The following is a 22,151-nucleotide window of genomic DNA, read 5'->3' on the forward strand; positions in this document are numbered from 1 at the left end:
AACAGGGGCTTTATTTTTGGGCTGACGTCAATATTTCGAAGTGTTTTCAAAGGCATATATAATGAGACAGTACAAAGCTTGAGTATCGCTTTTGTTCCCGCATTTCGGGACAAAGAAAGTGCTCCCGGACCCCGATTTGTATTGCGCAAGCTACCTGCTCACCCCAACCGCCATAACTTACGGGGATGCCCATGCGTAACGTAACGATGGTCGACACCCCGTTCCAACCGTCGATTCCTGGAAAAGGGAAAGTGACCATGGAATCAACATTAACCGTTTGCAAATGTTGCAATTAACGGGTTATGTGCAGATATTTGGCTTCGATGAAGCCTTATCGGTGACCAATTTCCCAAAATTTTGGGTGGATTCCGATGATTTTTTATATCGCTAGTAGCCACTGGCTACCCAATATGATTAAATTGCCAAGTAATAAATAAATAGTAGTAATCCATCAAATTAGTTCAAGCGTATTAACACAATCGCGAAAGTTACTTCGGATATCTTGACTTGTTTTTAAAAGATAACTCTAACAATACTTTTCTCTAATCTTTACAGTTATCAGTTATCAGGTGATGTTTACCAACAGAGTCATCGTTATGTTTGCCAACTGCTCACAAAATGTTTTAAAGCGATTGGTGTCTATCTAGTACTTAGGTACGTTAATATTCGGAATTAAAATGCAGAGCTATGTTGTGGCGCTTGATTGCTATGATGCCAACACGAAAGAACACTTAGGCGCGATCAATTTATGAATATTGGACTGGCTGCCGTAATTGCTGGGGTTATGTTTTGTTATTGTCAGTCACGTAGGCTAGCAAGAGAGAAGGGGAATAGGATTGCTATTGGATGGACGGAGATGCAATATAAAACGGGTTAGAAGAGTACAGACTGCGTTTGAGAGAGGGACGGGTGGGTGGCGTGACAACAAACATGGCGGTGTGGCTGCCGGGTGCCGGTCGGACCGGTCGGGTACCACGTGCGCTGGCCAAGTATTCGGATTGCTCACTGAAATCAGACGAGACAAAGCCAACTGCTCTGCTAAATCAATGTAACGGTGCCTCGAGTTCCGTAACAACTTGGCTTTACCGGAGATCGCAATAGACTGGCTCATCTAAGCATTCTACACCCTTGTGCGCGGAAAGCGAATGGAATAAGACCCTTGTGCGCGGCCGCTCCCGCTGCTTGTTTGTCAACAAACGTCCTGCGAAGGTCACGTAAGGGAAGACAAAGGATCCCTATTGCGTAACATCATAACCCCTTACTTAACATTAACAAAACATAATTTACAACTGGGAGATGAAGTGATCCTTGAAGGACTGCAACTTAATCAGAAAAGAAGCTAGTATCAATGGGCGACTTTTACTATTATTCGATAACCCGTTACTCTACTGGGCATGTCTTGTAAGTACCTCAATCATGTTAATTATGGCTAGCTAGGTTTTTATTATTCATCCTAGGATAAGTTTATTTTTTTTAATCGTAATCTAGATTCTGTCCTTCCTCCTTCTGTCCTCTGTCCTTTTAAAGTCCGAATGATGCAATATGTTTGCGGATATTGTTTTGATGTATAAAAATAATTATCTCTAAATAATATTATGATATGCCAGTTGTCGTATCTATGTATATTTAACATTATAGGCAAAGCGATAATAACATAATAAGTGAAGTAAAATCATTTGTTGACTGACTATTCGTAAACCTTAATGTTCAGTTAAGTGGTTTGCTCTTAGAGTATTTATAACATTCAAATTTATCTTCTAGATTCTTATTAGTAATCTAATCTCAATCTCTCACGAATCTTATGATTAATTAAGTGACGTTCAGTTGAGTCACGAACGTACCTAGCAACACTAGCCACTGATGCAATGTGATACAATAGATATCTACAACATTTACTAATGAAAACAATGAATTCACATTATCCACATCAGTTTTAAAATATAGGCGCGATATGGTTGTAATAATTAGATTCGACGATTTCCAAATAGAAGTCTTCAGACTTGTACTGCACAGCTAAGTATAATAAGTATATATTGATTACCGAATAACATCTGGTCTGTAATAATAATCTCAAACAGGAAGACGTAACTATCACACCATACTCTCTGAAAATGGTGAGCATCTTGGTGAAAAAAGAAACGATAAAAAAATATAAACACGTCAGCGGAGTGCGAGCGAGAACGCAAGCGAAGATGAAGAGGGTACGCGAACGACGCAACGATCGGGGGAAGCACGGGCGCGCGGGGTACAACTGCGCGTCGAGCCGGCTCCGCGGCCCCTACCCACTCAATCTGAATCAGTTGGATTTTAGAACATCGGACGGGCGGGCGTGTATAGAATGGATCGCTAACCACATCAGCAGTTTTTTTTTAATTCCGCCTTCTAGCAGTGTTTGTTTATACCTTTCGGCACACTATCCGCAAATCCTTCTCGATTGTGGTGCTTTAAATTTATTTTTCTTCGCATTTAATTTACTGTCGTCCCGATTTCACATCGGGAAGGGCCGCCTTTGCATCAAGTTTGAAAGCGGCTTTTCAACAGTAGTACACCTACTCGTAATTTTTCAATATCGCTGTGTCAACGCATCGGGCAGCCATCAGGATGGTGAAGAAAATTTCAGAAGAGAGTGTAGATAGCGGTGAGTGTATAATTCAATATTCCATTGTTTGTTTTCTCATTGACCGGTGTCGTGTACTTGGTAGTCATGTGTGTGTGTGATGTGTGTGTATGTATACAGTACAATCATTTGATTTGCCCGACCGGCTCTTGTGTTCAACTGCGTAATTGGGCCTCCCGCTGTTGCCATAGCACCATCTTACGTTTAGATTAATTGAGCTTGATGATTACAAAACGCGCGTTCATATTAAGACAGTTTTAGAAACTACCCTCCATTTAGGTTGGATATTTTAAAGATAGACGTTACGTATATCAGTTTCAATTCTTTCCATTGTATTTCAAAAATCCTCCCTCTATCTCTCCTTATTCTCATTTTTATTCATTGCTGAAAAAGCGTTGGTATCGTCAATCAGATTAAATTGTGTTTTATCTTAGTTAACCCCTATCAATATTATATCGATATATTTCATTACACCTTATCTTTGAAATTTGTTATCGAGAGCTTTTAGAATATTTTGTTGTACTGCATTACTTATTGTTTCTAGAACTATTATTATTTACGATGACACTCATCTCAGTCCTGACCCTAGACAAGCTTGAAGTCTCATAGCCAACAATTCGCATTTGTCCATCATTCAACGTAACTTTATTACCTATGAAGTGTGACCGTGTGCCTATGTTGTATTGGTTTTATGGCTATTTCTATTGTTGTCTAAGGTTAGTTCTATGAACTGACGAGGATTATTCAATAGCTTTGCGAAGGTAGGAAGCAATAATAACCTGTCTTCCCTAAAGATTTGTAGCAGGAAAGATTTTGTAGCCCTACCTAGACCAAATTGTGGTCTGCTATTCGGATATTATAGTCTTCGGAGCCGGTTGTGGACGATCTCCTTAGTCATATTCCTCCTTCTAACCACCAACTCACTACACTTGTTCGTATATGTCCAAATATTCATGTAGCACCTGCTAGATATTCCCTAGTAAAGATTAAGACATACAACCTCATGCCCTAATCCTAATAGTAATGAATATGAAGGCTTGAGACAGTTGAGACCCAGCAACACCCCTGTTATCCTTACCAACCTAACCAAACAAGTTTAAGACGTGATATCGAAGGGAGCCAGAAAATACTTATCGGTATATTCGGTATAAACATAAACCTAATAGGTACCTTAAACGTTCAATGCACGCTAGTTGTGCAATTTAACCGTTGCAAATGTCAAGGTTCGCCGTTCTTCTAGCGAACGTTGACCGATCTGATATACCTACCTAATACGTATAACAAGATACCAATCTAATACAAGTATGTAATTACGAATACATTATTTTGCTGAATCATCTTTTCGCATAATTGTTACCAGTTACCAACCGCCAACACAACTTTTGACTCACAAAAAACAGCCTTTTTGTATTGTGGGGTATAGGTATAAAAGGGAAAGAGAATTCATGCGAAAGTTGACTAAGTTTGCGAAATAACATGAGAGTTTTCTGAAAAGTTGTTGCCCAATAGTAGGTATCGTATCTGGTATTGGGTATTAGTCTTTGTTGAAAAATGGTAACACAAATAAAATACAGTCTGTACTCTGTAGAAGTTTTTCCTACCACCTTTACTCGCTCTATTTTCTTTGTATTAGAATTCTTAGAAATTAAAACATATCGTCGGGTGACAAGTAAAAGTCACTAAGTACTATCAACAAATTAAAGTAACAATGCACTTTCTTACACTTTTAACACGGTTTATTGTCCAATAATTTCAATGATGTTAGTTAGTGACTTTTACTTGTCACCCGACGATATGTTACTTGAATGTCCATGCCAAGTTTCATGTCATTTCAGTGAATCATTACAAAATGAGAGCGTAACTTCGATTATGTATGTCAGCAGCTAGGTTAGTTCTTAAAAGAAACTTCTCTTAAAATTTTTAGTTCCTTTTGACTGAAACTTAACACCAATATTCGAGTAAAATACCGAATTACAAACGTGTTTCTAAATGGTTTCTAATCTAAACGCATGCTGCATCGGGACAACATATTCGAAACATCCAACTCCTTGCCAATTTTTCTAAAAAAGTGTGTCATTTTTCCGTCCCCGCGCTAAATAAGATTTCATAGTAATTTCTATTGTTATAACTTTTTTAGCAGATGTTATTCAGGAAACCGTGTAACCTGAATCTACAGAACGTGATATCCTACAGAAAGGAAAATTGTTTCTTTTTAATTTAACATTCATTATAGACTCACAATACTGAAAACAAATTGCTTTCTGAATAAGAAATTATAGAATTTTTTCCATAGGTACTAATGTCGAAATGAAGTTGTTCAATTATTAACGGTGTTTCCATCTTAGATAAGATTTCATTGTTTTCGCGTGAATCGAATTGTGAAAGAATGCGTTGAAAATTTAACACAATTCCATTAGTGTTCCCCCTTACTGTGCTACCTATCGTTTCCACAACAACAGTGGCTCCCGAGCGTGACGCCGCAGCGTTCATTGTCAAGGTCAGCGAATAAAACAAAACATAACTGCGTTTTAGCTTATGTAATAGGGACCTACCAAGGACCTACCTACTTATGTGAGATAAGTTCACTGAGAGTGAATTTCCAGGGGTGACCTCGAGGGCTATTTTGCGCATGTCTAGTCTACACGCTTTATTACAACAATCTAGGTTTATTATGGATTTAGAATTTTCACTGTGTCATTGACGGAAGGTGCTATAGGTTTTAAGTGCCTAGCTAGAATGGGGTGCATGGAGGTTTAAAATTTGAACAAAGTGATTCGTTTCCTTTGCTCTTGACGATACATATTATTTTATTTTATGGTAATTTAGGTGTGTTGAATTTGGCGACACGTGAGTTTATATCAAATTGTTTCCTCGTGGCTACAATGCTATGTGCCTCCAGTCACACATTAATAATTTTCCATTTCAGTAATGGTGATTGGAAAGCAGTCATTCGTGTCTATCAGCTGAGTTAAATCGAGTAACCTTGACCGTGACTCCTTCGTGTTCCGGCGTAATACCCCTCCCTCCCCTCCCCTTATTGCGCGTTGCTACTGCAAATCGATTTTCGTCCCGAATGAAGTTGCATAGGGTTTTGGCTATTTTTAGACAACCCTCGCAGTCCTCGCACCACCATATTTACATTTCCAAGTTTAAATTTTCGTGTACGTATATTTAAAACCAGACCGTTTGTAACTAGTTTTTACCTGACGACGTTTATGGAAGAGTTATGTATAATTTACCGAGCCAATGTATTTTTGAATCCTTATCACGGTCGATCCACCTACTGAGGTGGAAATACAATTTAGTTTTGATGAACATATTTAAGTAAAGTTAATGTTTTGATTCAAGCTTCCACAAATATGGTGGCTGGAATGAATATTTTATTAACTACGACGCCGCAGTTTGGTGTTGCGTGTCGACACATATACCGGTCTTTACTACTCGTATATAAGGGATCTCGAAATGGATACCTTGATGTAAAGGAGTATTTTATGCGTTATCTTTATTAGCTGCCTACATGGGGGCTAAATCTGTTAGCAGTGAAAGTAGTTTAGTATACAGGCTATACTTGTTAGTTCGAAACGGCATCATTGAAGTTTCACTGAGATACTATCTTAACTGTTCAGTAGCCGTTCCAAAAGGCAATTTAATTTAAAGTTCCATATATTTCACTAATCTACTCGCTAAAAACCTCGGCAACAGCTTAAATAAGTTACATTTCACAGTAAGTTCTGAATCCTGGATTAGTATCCATACCGCACAATTGTAACTCGTAGAACACATCTCGGAAAAAAGTTTTTCTTTTTTGCAAACCTTCCAAAAATTCACCCTGGTCTCAACTCAGCTGAAATGATGACAGGACCAAAAGGGTTTCTCATCGCCTCTGTACGACGACCCCATGCCTGTTCTAACTCTGGTCTCGTCGTAAATTCTGGAGCACAAATAGAAATTACTGCATACGTGACTATGATACAGCGAAATGAGCTCTTTTGTTTCAATTGTTTGTTGTAAACATCATTGCATCCAATTAGAAAGTGATTGTTTCTATCTGCTTAAGGGTACAATAAAAGTATAATGGCCCTGCGTTCGGCAACTGAGAGTCGTGCCCAAGCGTAAATGCCAGCACCCAGATTAGAAAGTATAGAAATCCGTAGGCTTAGGGCACGACTATTGGTGACATTATTAGTTTACTTTGTATCAAACACGTTTCCAGGACAAGCCAAACAGACACAGGAGGATTAGTGCAAGCTAAGGGAATTCAAATGTATAAAAATTTGAAGTAACTTCTAGTCGTTATTTTGATAAATCGTGTGCGTAATCTTGACTAACCTAATTTATATTACAAAGTCGCGTGACGCATTTCATTAATTCCTCTAGTCGCCTTGTATTTTAATTATTAAGTGTTTGTATTGAAATTGGTATATTAAGTCTGAGGCCTCAACCGCATGAATTGAATGGGCAGGATGACCGGCGCTTCTAATGACATAACACATATTTATTTGAATAGTGACTGGGTCAGTTTACATAATCATATTGGCGGACCTTTTTGAATGTTTTAATAAGAACGGAAACGCGGAATGAAACGATACTTTCAATATCATTCATCTCAATTAATTTAATTGAAAAAGAGGCGACTTACTAGGCCAACTCTGTAAAATAAATGATTTCATTAACGCACGGCCTTTAAAAACTGTACCTACTCACTTGTATTATCAATTTAACAGCGTTTTTAGTATTGTTCGCTGACTATTGCACACAAATTTAAACGAATCAATGCGAATCGTTCGCCTTTCCGCCCTTTCCATTCCGTTAGTTCGGATTCGGTTCGCTGGCTTACAATGGCCCGGCCGATTTGCGATACGTTTGGACAATTATCCCGCATATGGCGGGTGTAAGTACCTATAACTTGTATCAGGTATACCATACGTAGCCTATAGGACAGCTGTTTATCGCCAATGTTGTCAGCTGTTAAGCATCATGTCATGATCGTCCGTCTCCTGATAGGGGTAGATCTAGTCTAGTCGGTAGTGACCCCCTAAACGAAGCTGAAAAAATAACTTGCTGTGGTGGTTCCTCAATTTCTGGCGACCGAACTTTCTTTTTAACAACGTAAAGTTTTTTTTTTCATTTGTTGGCAACACAGTTTGCAAGATTTTCATAACAACTTGGCCACGTTGCCCGGTGTGCTGGCACGGCCACGTGGTGTCGCGTATGTCACGCGATCTCCACGCGACACTTCTGAACAAACAAGTAGAAGTTTGGTTCTGATAACATTAATTAAATACTTGTCCATCCCTCCTGAAGCTTCGTGCTCTGATAAAACTTGTTAGACGTGTTTAGTTTTCATGCGTTTTATGATTGTTTGATTGGTTTATGCCTACCTATTTTCTCTGATCAATCTCATGTTTAGATTGATGTTAGTAAACGTTTGGATTAACGACGAACTGGCAATAAATAAGTATATTAAACATGTCAAGAAAAGAGTTCATTTCGAGTTCCGAGATCAAAATTACACATGACGCAATCGAACCATAATAATATTCCGCTTTTTTGCTCTTGTATAAGTTTTGATTGCGACTCGGCTCCGGCGGCTATGAAAATTAAGTAGAACCGTTTATTATTGTAAACAAACACAAATGGCAATATTATTTAATGTTGTTATTCAGACAGGAAGCTCTGTTGAAACGGGCGATTGTGTGTGTGGGCGTGTCTTATTGTTACAATCGCTCGCTATTGCGCACTGTTCTATCTGATATTGCGATAGCCTACCGTATTATTTCACTCCACGGAAACCAATACAAGTGTGATCTTGATATCCTTAACAACTATATATAATTGGAAGTCACACAGTACTGGTTTTCCTGAGGAAAATGCTCGGAAAACCGTCGAAACAGCTGCTCTGCCTAGCTCTGAGCAGTTAAGTACGTCCTACGATGACCTCATTGCTTGTAATTAGTTGCTAAGTTTCGCTTTTATCAACTAAACTGCACGAACAGCGTGTAATTATTCTAACACAATCGCTCTGCAGTTCTGTTTCGCTTTTTCGTATTTCTTTTTGTATTTACACGACCAGACCATATTTAATTTTCGTGTTACTTTGTTCTGTTCGAGGGCCCTATTGCTCATATTGCAGAAAACTCCTTCGATATTGTAGCTGTAAGCTGTACCACCAAACAAACAACTACCACAAACAAGATTACTAAGATCCAATCCAATAGCATAATCTCGATCAAGAATAGTATCTTATATCGTTTTAACCTTTAAGTCACTTTAGATAAGTTGTATTAAAAAAAAACATTGTTCTATATAACTCGATCAGTTATTATAGCATCTCGTAACTTTGGTAAACGTAACTTGTATTTATTTAATCAGCTGTTATAATCCAATGTTACCAATGCCTTCGGCTATAACTATCACATGACTGCATCAGGAACCTCCGTCGCCATTCCCACCACGACCTCGCGACGTAACGCGGGCGCGGCGTACGCGCAGCGCGGGTGCGGCGGTCGTTGAACCGCGACTGTTTGCCAACTCAGCTTGTACGGCAGATTATTGATATCGATGACTGCCATGCCACGTGGCTGATGAAAGGACCGCTTGTGAGACTGCCAACTGGGATATGGGTGACGGTGGACACCCACGTATTTTTTTTAACGGAAGTAAAAAGTCGTTATAGTTTTTTATTAACAGATCGTTTCCGAAACTAGAGCATTGGACTTATCGAAATTATCAACATAGGTGAAGATATTTTATCAATTTACTACAACAATCTATAGGAACTGCAACTTTCAGGGCGATTCGACGAAAGAGAGCTCGCATTTCCGAACCATATTCCTATTTGAAGCCTGACGTTTTCGAAAGTTCATCTATTCAAAACAATGTTAAACTGTCAGTACCTATTACAAAAGCAAGCAAGCACTGTGAAAACGTTGCAACAATAGCTGGCACAACGTACGCGTTGAGTGAGAGCTGTCGATCGTCGCCATTGTACCGATGCAGCATGCATGATGCCTCGTTATTCATGCATTGCAGAAAAACAAGGGACTTCTTTATCAGTTCAGTCAAACTTACGGGTCACCGTCCTTTAGAGGTGGAGACAGTTTCCATACAGATGTGTTTTACATGATTGTAGCGTATTTGCTAAGTATTTTTAAAGTAGGTACTCACCTAATTTATCATTTTATTTTGTCAACCACGTGAATTTACCTTTGCAAAAGTAAAACCATTTGCATTGGTTTGTATTTGCGAATATTAATATTTATTAACGTGACTGGCAAAACAGCAGTAGCTAAAAATATTTTACATAAGGCAGAAGACTTCGAATGGAAGTTTAACTGAGTATCTACCCTAATGTCATATGTACTTATTGTACTTCTGGTTTAAGACCTCTTTGGGGTTCGTAGAACTTTTAAATGTTCAGCGTCTCACCTCGACCCCGCGATAATTAATCTTCCGTTGTTTTTACATCCTCGTTTCTCCTTGATGCTCACTTCTTATCTTCGCCCATTACGCATGCTTCGTGCTGTAGAAAATGAAGTAGGCACATACGAATTCCGAGCCGCGTTCTCATTTTGCATGCATTTGTTGGCTTAAATGCTCATAAGGCCGCCTCATGACCTAAAATTTACACCTGCGCACTGTCTGACTATTAAATTGTGACTATACAATACCATTCCATTCTTAATAATATTATTTTAATACAAACTATAATTAAAATGTCACTTGTAATAAGTAAAAGTGACCTAATTTACTAAAACGTACCTTTTAGGCTCCAACAAAGTCTATTTTCTAAAATACCTTCTCTTTTGCCTGCAGGCGTAGGCCGTTGCAGCAGTCAGTCGTCGAGCGAGCGCGAGTCCGACGAGAGTCCGCGATGCACGGAGCCGTCGGCCCCCGTTCCCATACCTGACAGCGAGGATCTGCAACGGCGCAAGGAGGAGGCGCGAAGGAAGCGCCGGAGGAAGAAGCGCTCTGGAAGCTCGGTGGTCACATCGTGTTTTCAAGGTACACTCGCAAATCATTCCCAAAATTGTTAAGGTGCATCTATGGGTCGGTTAATTGCACCAAACTATCCTGACGATGACAAACAGTTTGGTGCAACCGACCCTAAATCTATCAAATGTGCCACGAGAGTGCACGCATTTTGCTTTTCAAGGCTCGCAATCTACAGCAAAACTAAATGTGCGCGCATTCGCTAGATTTGGACGCACCTTTAAGTAATTGAACTAGGTTTTTTCAACAGAAGAGGGCAACTACTATTAGCTAGATTTTCGTAGGTAGTATTACAAAATTGCTCCGGAAGCCTAAATGTCGTATCATTTTCGAGGTGAACCGTGAAAGATCACTCTGAACCTTGCTGTAGTAGGAGTACGGCATAAATTCGTCTGGCTTCTTATAGTCGTTCTATAGTTAATATTCAAATGGTAGCTTGAGTCATGCGGTAGTCAAAACAAGGCAGATACTCGTAGTGTTATATCATTACCGCACTCGACAGACAGGATCACCATGACATAAAGCACTAATCATAAGTAGGAAATTATCAATAGGTATCGATATCGACACTTCGAATTCTGTCAACAATTTGATTAGGTATTCTATTAAATCGTGTCAAGGTGACCGTGAATAATGACCAAATTGTTAACAGTTTCCGTATTTACATTGACAAAATGAGTGTTAAACGTGATGTTTAGTAAATTACAGTTGTAACGTTCAAGGCGTTTTAAAAATCCCTTCAAATGGCCTTAGTTAGGTTATTGAACCATAGTTTCTATTAGCATTCGATGTACGACCATCCATTTGTAGGTACGAAGCCGTCAGTCGAATATTATTGTAGTTATGAAATTGGTATCGTATTCAAAAATAAGATTTTACGACTTTTCTGTAACATAGAAGTAGAACATAGAAACTAGGAACTTTAATGAAAGACTAAGAAACAGGAAGTTTATTGACATGAGCATACGAGTACGTAGCCGAAGTGTGTATTTATTATTACCAACAAGACATATTTTTATTTATTATTATTTTAGCTTAGGGCGGCTTAGCGCCAAACGAAACAGGTTTTGTAACGTAGCTTTTGACCTATGCCATCTTTTAATACCTACCGCATACGGTCTACGTCAGATATCGAATATTATGAAGATAATAATTACGAATTTATGACTTATTTATGTGTTTCAATAAGGAAGTAATAAATGTAAAGACGGGTTTTATAGGATCACCTCCTCGTTTTTTGGGGTTTCGTAGTCGCCTAGAAACTCATATCACTAGGTACATACTATAAAACAAAGTCGCTTCCCGCTGTCTTGTCTGTCCCTATATATGCTTAGATCTTTAAAACTACGCAACGGATTTTGATGCGGTTTTTTTAATAGACAGAGTGATTCAAGAGGAAGGTTTATGTATAATTTGTTAACCCGTGCGAAGCCGGGGCGAGTCGCTAGTAGTTTTATTTACCAGAATGTACCTTGTTCCAGACCTGTACAAGCTCACGGGCGAGGTATTGGGCGAGGGTGCGTACGCCTCGGTGCAGACTTGCGTGAACATCTACACTGGGCAGGAGTTCGCTGTCAAGATCATCGACAAAGTGCCGGGGCACGCCCGCGCCCGGGTGTTCCGCGAGGTGGAGACCTTCCACTACTGCCAGGGACACCCAAACATAATCCAGCTCATTGAATTCTTTGAGGACACCGACAAGTTTTACCTTGTCTTTGAGAAGGTAAGTTCAGTCTTAAAACACCCTTAAGTTTCTTATTTTTTTTCTTATAATTGTGTCTTCTGGGCCACTATAGGTCTAACAGTTTTGAAACGGGGTTCATATCCCGGTCGATATAAGTATAGTGGCACTATAGGTCTAGTCCTAAAAGTCAGCTACCTTCTACTAATAGGTACGTAAGACGCGTTGTAAGAGAGGATTAAACATTTATCGTTTTGTGGAAAACCTGTCAAGACTTTATCATTTTGACCGAGGATAATGAGTGAGCAATAATGGAAAGATCTGTTACTTGCTTGTGACATAGAACTTACTTTCGGTATTTAGTTTGTATAAATATCATGTTTCCGTCTGATTGCCAGAATACAAATGCATCGTAAAGCACAATTCTTTTTGTACAGGTGAAAATATCAGATAACTGTGACCCGACACGCTTCCCATTGTCTGTTTATTTTGGTACAGTTACCTACATGTAAAACACACTGCGCGTAAATAAAATTTAAATTAGTCTATCCAGCGTAAAAAATAACTGCAAATACCTTAATAACGTCGCATTTTGCCTTCTCAGATTCAGCTTGCCCAACTGTTTGCGAGTCCTTAGTACTCATACAGACCATACAAATTTGCTTTATTTCGAAATAGCTGTAGGTAAAGAAACCTATAGCAAGTTATTATAGACGGTCATTGGTCCTTGTTTGCCGTATATGCAAGCCTTAAGCTTTCTCTCGCAGTTACATCACGAAATCATGTACCTACGTATACCACCATTATAGGCAGGCATAGTTGGTTAGTAACATGAATGAAAAAAAAAATTCATTACATTGTCAACGTCTAGGTTCAAAACAGTTTTCCTGACACATCTGTTCGGAATTTTTCATTTTCCACTATATTAGTCATGCAAAAGTACTCGTAAAGCCATCGGTTCGAGCACTTTATTTTCAGGTAAAAAAATATTTAGTTACTGATGTAATCATATTACCACATCGGCAAGGTAAAGGTATTCTTATTGTTTCCTATTTATTGTGACGCTTCACGGATTCATGAATATGTAAATATTTCATGTTTTTATTTTTGTATTGATGTCATATAATAAGATGTAAGATATGCGGTGATAACATATCGTAGATATTTGCTGCTTTTAGCAATGACTCAACGTAACAGTCGCGCCATATGGATAAACACACGTATCCCATATATAACAATGAAATTTCGACCGTTTTGTATTGTTCAGATATCGGTATTCGCAATATTGACATTAAGAATTCTGTTAATTCAACTTATTGTTATAGTTTAAAGGTAAAGACAAACTGTATGTAGGTATTATATTAAAGTGCCTATGTAAACAATTACTCACTATGTTATGGTGCATGTTATCTTCAAGCATTGAGGAAACAGATATGTCGTTGACCACTAACCCGGCTACCGCCATATTATTGTTCTAGGCTATACATATGAGGTATAATAAATGCTTGTCTGCATGCAATATTTTCTGCTCATATTAAATTTAACTTTGACGAGAATATGTTTCAAAACCGATGAAGCGCTATAAAATGAAGCGCCAACGTTTCGTTTTAAACTTTCGACTCTTTCGAGCGTTTTGTGCCTGCCTAACGTTACCTATTTCAGCTCGAAATGATAGGATATATTATATTTCTTGCTGTTTAAATGCTATTAGCGAGCTATCTTGTTACCGACTGCAACGACTGCAAATGAATCCGTTCTCGATACAATGTTTAAATCCGGTTAGTGGCAGAATTATGCAGTAGCCAATGGTTTCCATTCGCGATGTCTTTACTATGTCTTCGATAACCGTAAACATCTCTTAAAGCCATGAGAGGACTTTTAGATAAAACTACCTACCTGTTTCGGCGTAATCTGCCTCTTTGTTTGCCACCTTATCTTTACTCCTTATGTGTTCCTGTTGTACGCGATAAACCCGCGGACCGCGTTGTAAATAATCATGGCTTACCACATGACGTATTTCTTAATCTACTCAGTTATAGCAATTAAGCGGGTAGGTGGCGTGGCGCTGCCGGCACAAAAAACGCAATTATACTGGAACGCAAAAATGTAGTGTGTCATGCCGCTTCGTTCCATGATGGCCACTGTTTTTTTTTTCTAAATTAACATGATAGTCGTTACTTCGTAGAAGTGTTATTTAACGTTCTTTCTTAGCTGTAATTGTTCTTATCCTATCACATAATAGGTATAAATAATAACTGCTCTGTTTTGCTGTGAATACACTTGTGGTCACGCGGTCGCAGATCACGTTTTCACATTTGAATCAGTTGACCACATTATAGATCACAACATTGCATAGATTTAATGTTAATGCATCAACTGAATGATAACAATGTTATGACATATGTTCGGGAAGTTCCAATCTGAATCCAATCGTACCGCACACAAAGTCCAATCGGAGCGTTAGACTAACATCGAAGCGTATAATGTGTTTTATTTGGAGCGCTCTCGGTGCTTAAGTCGCTGTCTTATTGTTTTAATCGGGTGTTTAAATTTTAAAATGGAGCAGTACTTACTCGACAATTGCGACATTTTTCTACATAAACAGTAAAAAAAACTGTTGGGTAATGGCGATGTACGTCAAGATTAACACGACATATCGAACGTAAACAACCAGAAGTCTTGTGTCAGCTTGTGCGGCTCAACTGAATTGTTTTTAAAAATAAAGTTAGGTAAGAATATGGAAATTAGAGATTTGGTTTTTACATACCTACTTTGGTGTGTTGTGACGATACTTGTCTTCCTTTACAAAACATTTATACGTAGGTTTCAGAAACATAAATAATAAATAATTTCTTCTTATGTCATTTTTCATACCTACATACTTTAAATGTTATATGACTAGAATAATAGACTTGCGTTGCATTGACGCAAGCACCTCCAGACGATACCTAGCTACCATTTTACGAGTAAATTATCTACCTTTTCAAAGTTATTACTTCAAAACACGATTTTATAACCTATGTCGGAAATAAATGTCGTCAGTTTACAGAAATCCATAATAAACAATTAAATACTACTAGAGAGATAGAGAAAGTCAAGTTTCTGACAGTAGCCACCTCACACTAGCGCCTCCCGAGCGTCGGCGTCTAGTCAACTATAGTTGACGACATAATATCGCTGGTGTTCGACACAACGTTGCAACGTCGTTTTCCATAGCGCTGACAAGACGCCGACTGCGATGAGATTGCTAGAGCCTCTGAGGATACACTGTATTGACGGCATTTGTTATTTTTATCTAATAGCCACAAGGCATCCATCATCTCACCTTCCGTTTCGATTGTCGCAGATCAACGGTGGCCAGCTCCTATCCCGGATCCAAGAGCACCACTACTTTTCGGAGCCGCAGGCGGCCGAGATAGTCCGCGAGATCGCGAACGCCCTGCACTTCCTGCACGGCAAGGGCGTGGCGCACCGCGACCTCAAGCCGGAGAACATCCTGTGCGTGCACACGGACCGGCTGTGCCCCGTCAAGATCTGCGACTTTGACCTAGGCAGCGGCATCAGCTTCACGTCCACCCTCGCGGGCCCGCTGGCCACGCCGCAGCTCATGACACCGGTGAGTGCTATCGACGACACAGCTATCTGATCTAACCATTCTTCAATCTTATTGGAACGAGTTAAAGTCTACCAATGGTCAATGATATTTCTCATTGATCTTACCTGCAAATGGGCGTGTGCACGGACCGGCTGTGCCCCGTCAAGATCTGCGACTTTGACCTAGGCAGCGGCATCAGCTTCACGTCCACCCTCGCGGGCCCGCTCGCCACGCCGCAGCTCATGACACCGGTGAGTGCTATCGACGACACAGCTATCTGATCTAACCATTCTTCAATCTTATTGGAACGAGTTAAAGTCTACCAATGGTCAATGATATTTCTCATTGATCTTACCTGCAAATGGGTCGACTATGATCTCTATTGGGTCTCGCTTGTATAAAAAGCTTTATTTGTTGTACATTATTCTGGCTTTGGGGTCTTGTACCGATAATGCGTAATCGGCAAGTTTACTATAATACCTACACCGTAACAGGTCATTCAAACTGTTTTTTACCCGGACACGATTTTTTGTTTCATTACGCATACTAATACCAGGATTTGTGTTAAATTACGCTAGCTAATACTTCATTAAGTTATTCGTTTGATCGCAATTTGATTTCACGTGTAGTGTAGGTAGGTATAGGTAACTAATTTAAAATGTTAACGAAGTGGATTTAGTCCAGCTTGCAAAATAATGATTGGCTTACCTAATTTAATACTTGAAAGTTATCATGAACACTATATTATTAAATGTAATACAATTTTGGAAAGTTGCTATTAAAACTTGTTTAATATTGATCGGTCAAGAACCTTGACTGTGCAGAACGCAGTCAAGATGACTGTCACAGAAATTACACTAAAGATTATTAAATACCCCTAGGTTCAATAAATACAACTTGCTTGCAAAATGTTGTTTCCTGTAAATTATCAGATAAAGTGGCCTATTGTTTATTAGGATATGAAAAACCCCGTATCTACATTGTGTGCTATAAATCTATCTTATCCATATAATATTATTGGTTAAATAACTTAAGATTCTCCGATGAATAAGTAAACAGTTTCTCGAAACGGCATTCAAACGTAGGTAGTATTAAACCCTTTGTCGCATAGAAGTCAATGTGAAGTCCCGATATTGTTTTTATCACTTGACAATCATAATAATACGCCTTTTGCATGATTGTATTGTAATTCTCACACTTTACTATTATTACTAAAGTATTGAAATGGTAATAAAAATAGGTACATGTGAGTAAGTGCGTATCGAATGTTTTGTATACCGTGACGAACTTGTCATTTTGCATAAATAAATATGTATCGATTAATAAAATACCCACATGCATACTACTTAATACAGTTTATTATAGCCATTTAACAATGAAGTCTTTTAAAACAAGTTATTTTTCTGACGCAATTATGGAGGTGATAAATGATAAAAATAAAGCAATTTGAGAATGAGCAGTGATTATGAAGTACATTTTAGTTTACTTGGATTTTCTTTTATAGTAGCATAATATTATCTTGTTTGAGATTATTGCGTGTAGGTCAGGTATTTTTTGTTTTGTCTTCATATGAAGTGCAATACTCGAGTAAGTAGGTTATATCGGACCATTCCAATACTTTAGGACGTCATGTTAGATGTACTATAAGTGACTCACATATGACAAGTTAAGACTCTTTGTTAGAGGAGGAAAGTTAATACCAACCAACCAATAATATACCGTATCATATTTTAATAAGGTTTAGAAATAGTCAGTTGAACGATTATTCCTTTGTAGGCTGTTCGAATAGGCATTAATAAGCCGTAGATAGACGTAGAAGTATCAGCAGGTACGAGGAGTAGGTAGGGGAAGATCCGTCGACGTCATATATGAATTTCTACCCTCATTTATTATTTGACTCAATCGGTGCAGTCACAGTAGTCGAGTACGAGGTTGTCAGGCACCGATTAGTTGATTCGGCGAACGACCAGAATCGGACGTAGTGTAATTGAGTCATAAGATTACTTATAGCCGCAAAAACTTCGTAAATGAAATATATTAAGAGCCAACAGGAGTGGTCATTTCTCCATACAAACGTACTCGACTGTTTCCTCCGTGGGTTTTGAAGCTAGAGCAATGATTTTTTCAACACAGATTAATATAGTCAATATCTGTGTCGGACCGTTTTGCTTTTTTTGATATTTTTGTTTTTTAAGGCGCTAGAGCCCTTCAAAAAGGCCAAAATGGCCTAATTGACTATGCCGCAATGAGAGGCGTGCTATTCAAAACTGATATCAATTAGTCAACAAAGCAAAACGGTCCGACACAGATAATGTCATTATCATTTAGATTCCCAAATTTGGTTAAGTTTTGGAGGAGGAAACAGTCGAGTACGAAACCTCGATTTTTGAGATTTTTACGCAGGATTTTTCGCCTTGTCCTTATCGCACCAGTTTTACGAGCCGCTTCCGTTAGCGAGACGGGTATATTTACCTAAAATATTTAAATCTTAGCTCCTGTTGGCTCTTAACGATGATATATTTTGTCGTCAGGTGGGCAGCGCGGAATTCATGGCCCCCGAGGTGGTGTCACTGTTCGCGGGCTCGGCGGCGACGCACTACGACAAGCGCTGCGACCTGTGGTCGCTCGGCGTGATCGCGTACATCCTGCTGTGCGGGTACCCGCCGTTCCGCGCGGACTGCGGCGCAGACTGCGGCTGGGAGCGCGGCGAGAACTGCCGCGCCTGCCAGGACCTCCTGTTCACTTCCATACAGGTTGGTATATCACACACACACATATATATATATATATACAGGGTGCCCGGTAATTAGTGGATAACCTTCTAACCACCGACAGAGCACCTTAGGCTGGTCCAGAAAATGCACTTATAGGTCTAGTAAAAGTTTCGTGGTTTTCGAGATAATCGAACTTTTCTGTCTTTTTTAATGGCTAGCTCCAATTAAAAAAGACAGAAAAGTTCGATTACACACCGATATATATACACACCGTGTTTTTTTTTATTTCCGTTAATTTCAAGGGTGCATTCCTGAGCTTAAATCAAGTAACTTTCTCAAAGACACCGATATTCTAATTAACTCCATTTCGGAGATAATAATTTATTTTTTTCTTTTATGGCCTCTACAAGCGTGTACACTTGCCTTAGGGCCGGTTTACATATTGATTAGTGTTTAGAATGAGTTCATACATTTGCTACTAAACTTAAGTACAATCTCTGTCGATCGATGTTCGAAATGACATTGATATATGTCACAGATTTCAATTGTTTGGTTGAGTTAAATGTAAAGCCCGTGTTACAACAATGCTATATGCTACATTTAATTAGTTTTTAAACTTAATTTTTTTTTTGTAAAAAAAGCAAACAATTTTTTTTTAAATTATCTATGCCGTTTAGTTCTCTTAAACGTACTTAACCATACCCCGAAGTTAACGGAATTCAATAAAAACACGGTGTATATATATATATGCGTTATACTGTGCGGCTCCACTTGCATCAACCACAATTCACACACAGCAGTGGACTTATGACCCTTTCCTTTCAAATAAAAGTGAGCGCTTTCACGGTAACAAGACGGTTTGGTGCAACCGACATGCAACCGACCCTTAGAGTCCCTTAGAACTCGTATATGAAACATCATTTGATGTTTACAAGACGCTTTTCGGTGAAGGAAAACTCCGTGAGGAAAACGGACTATCCCATTTTTCTGGCTCGGAAAAAAATTAATTAGCAGTCGCTTTCTTAAAAGCTAGTGCCTTGTGTAAAATACTGCGACAACTCTAGAAAGATGATTACTTACGTATTTCTATCTGGTCAGCTGCCGAATTGGTTGAAATGTGTAACGAGGTTGTCGTATTCCAGGAGGGGCGGTACACGTTCCCCGAGGAGGAGTGGGCGCACATCAGCTGCGAGGCGAAGGACCTGATCCGGCAGCTGCTGGTGCGCGAGGCGCGGCGCCGGCTCAGCGCCGAGCGCGTGCTGCAGCACCCCTGGCTGCGCCGCGCCGGCCACGGCGACCACTACCCGCCGCTGCAGACGCCGATCAACATTAAACGGTGAGTTCTGCTGGTGCGCGAGGCGCGGCGCCGGCTCAGCGCCGAGCGCGTGCTGCAGCACCCCTGGCTGCGCCGCGCCGGCCACGGCGACCACTACCCGCCGCTGCAGACGCCGATCAACATTAAACGGTGAGTTCTGCTGGTGCGCGAGGCGCGGCGCCGGCTCAGCGCCGAGCGCGTGCTGCAGCACCCCTGGCTGCGGCGCGCCGGCCACGGCGACCACTACCCGCCGCTGCAGACGCCGATCAACATTAAACGGTGAGTTCTGCTGGTGCGCGAGGCGCGGCGCCGGCTCAGCGCCGAGCGCGTGCTGCAGCACCCCTGGCTGCGCCGCACCGGCCACGGCGACCACTACCCGCCGCTGCAGACGCCGATCAACATTAAACGGTGAGTTCTGCTGGTGCGCGAGGCGCGGCGCCGGCTCAGCGCCGAGCGCGTGCTGCAGCACCCCTGGCTGCGCCGCGCCGACCACGGCGACCACTACCCGCCGCTGCAGACGCCGATCAACATTAAACGGTGAGTTCTGCTGGTGCGCGAGGCGCGGCGCCGGCTCAGCGCCGAGCGCGTGCTGCAGCACCCCTGGCTGCGCCGCGCCGGCCACGGCGACCACTACCCGCCGCTGCAGACGCCGATCAACATTAAACGGTGAGTTCTGCTGGTGCGCGAGGCGCGGCGCCGGCTCAGCGCCGAGCGCGTGCTGCAGCACCCCTGGCTGCGGCGCGCCGACCACGGCGACCACTACCCGCCGCTGCAGACGCCGATCAACATCAAACGGTGAGTTCTCATTGGAAATGTCTCTTCACACCTGTTTCAATACACACAGTTTATTGGTTTTTAGGGTTCCGTACCCAAAGGGTGAAAACGGGACCCTATTACTAAGACTTCGCTGTCCGTCCGTCCGTCCGTCTGTCACCAGGCTGTATCTCACGAACCGTGATAGCTAGACAGTTGAAATTTTCAGATGATGTATTTCTGTTGCCGCTATAACAACAAATACTAAAAACAGAATAAAATAAAGATTTAAGTGGGGCTCCCATACAACAAACGTGTTCTGACCGAAGTTAAGCAACGTCGGGCGGGGTCAGTACTTGGATGGGTGACCGTTTTTTTGCTTGTTTTGCTCTATTTTTTGTTGATGGTGCGGAACCCTCCGTGCGCGAGTCCGACTCGCCCTTGGCCGGTTTTTTGTACGTACGTCCCTTTAAGATTTTACTGCAAGCAAGTAGTTTCGTAGATAGATGTCGGGCAAAGTTGAAAGCTCGAGACCTTAGGCCCCTCCCCCTACTAGATGGTGTTCTCAAATTATGGCACCTATGCAATTAAAACTGCACGAGGCCATGCTTGGCGGGGAACAGAACCCTATGGAGGAACCTGGTCTTCAACAGAAGGACATGTCCCTCAGTATTGAGGGACCGACTGAAGAAGAAGATAGCTTTCACTACTACTGAAGCAGAATATTTTATTTAATGTCAAATCGTGCAATCAATACTGAATATTTCATTAAACTTTATGGAACTTAGCAAACCTGTTAAATTATGTCAATGACAATAAAAACTTATATTTATATTGTGTTTCCCTTTGTCCACAGCAACATGTCGGCGCGCAACCTGTCCAACTTCGCCGAGTCCGCCATGGCGGTGAACCGCGTGATCCAGCAGCACTTCTCGATGAACTACTCGTACCTGGAGCCGAGTGCGCCGCTGCGGTCCAGCAAGTCGTGCCAGCCCTGGCCGTGCCGCGCGCCCGCGCCGCTCGGCCTCTCGCCGCCCGCAGACAGCCAGCTGCTGCGCCGGCGCATGCAGGACGCGCTGGCCCACTAGACACTACTGTCACAGTATGTACAAGAACAGTAGTGAATCTTCATAGAAATGTGCCGCTGCCGGCTTGAATGTGTGCGTGCGCGCCGGGCGCCGTGTACGCACGCGCTGTCACGCACACATTCGCATAAAATACGGGGGAATACGGTGGCGGCAGTGTGGGCCGTACCGCGACTGTGATCGCGCACATTCGAATACGCTCGCATTTGCCTGCTCTTACCGGCCTTAATTTATACCCCATTTATGAATTGATACAACATTTCATTATATTATATAAATAGAAACCTTGTGCTACTCATAATACGCAAATAATATTTAACTAAAAATAAAAGTGACAACCCTAAGCGCCAACGCAAGAGTAGGTAAATAACTTGCCGAGCGGCCTTAGATTCACTACTG

General features: G+C 41.0%; 1 protein-coding gene across 1 annotated transcript; it reads left to right on the forward strand.

The window, feature by feature from the left end:
- The first annotated feature begins 2,251 nt into the window (after positions 1-2,251).
- LOC134650416 (MAP kinase-interacting serine/threonine-protein kinase 1-like) lies at positions 2,252-21,755 on the forward strand. Its single transcript, XM_063505371.1, has 7 exons — positions 2,252-2,638; positions 10,433-10,621; positions 12,091-12,332; positions 15,637-15,906; positions 18,417-18,638; positions 19,742-19,935; positions 21,524-21,755. The coding sequence occupies exons 1-7, from the start codon at positions 2,602-2,604 to the stop codon at positions 21,753-21,755; spliced, it is 1,386 nt and encodes a 461-aa protein (XP_063361441.1). The 5' UTR covers positions 2,252-2,601.
- Positions 21,756-22,151: the final 396 nt, after the last annotated feature.

This window comes from Cydia amplana, chromosome 8 (assembly GCF_948474715.1).
Source record: "Cydia amplana chromosome 8, ilCydAmpl1.1, whole genome shotgun sequence".
NCBI classification, from domain to species: domain Eukaryota; kingdom Metazoa; phylum Arthropoda; class Insecta; order Lepidoptera; family Tortricidae; genus Cydia; species Cydia amplana.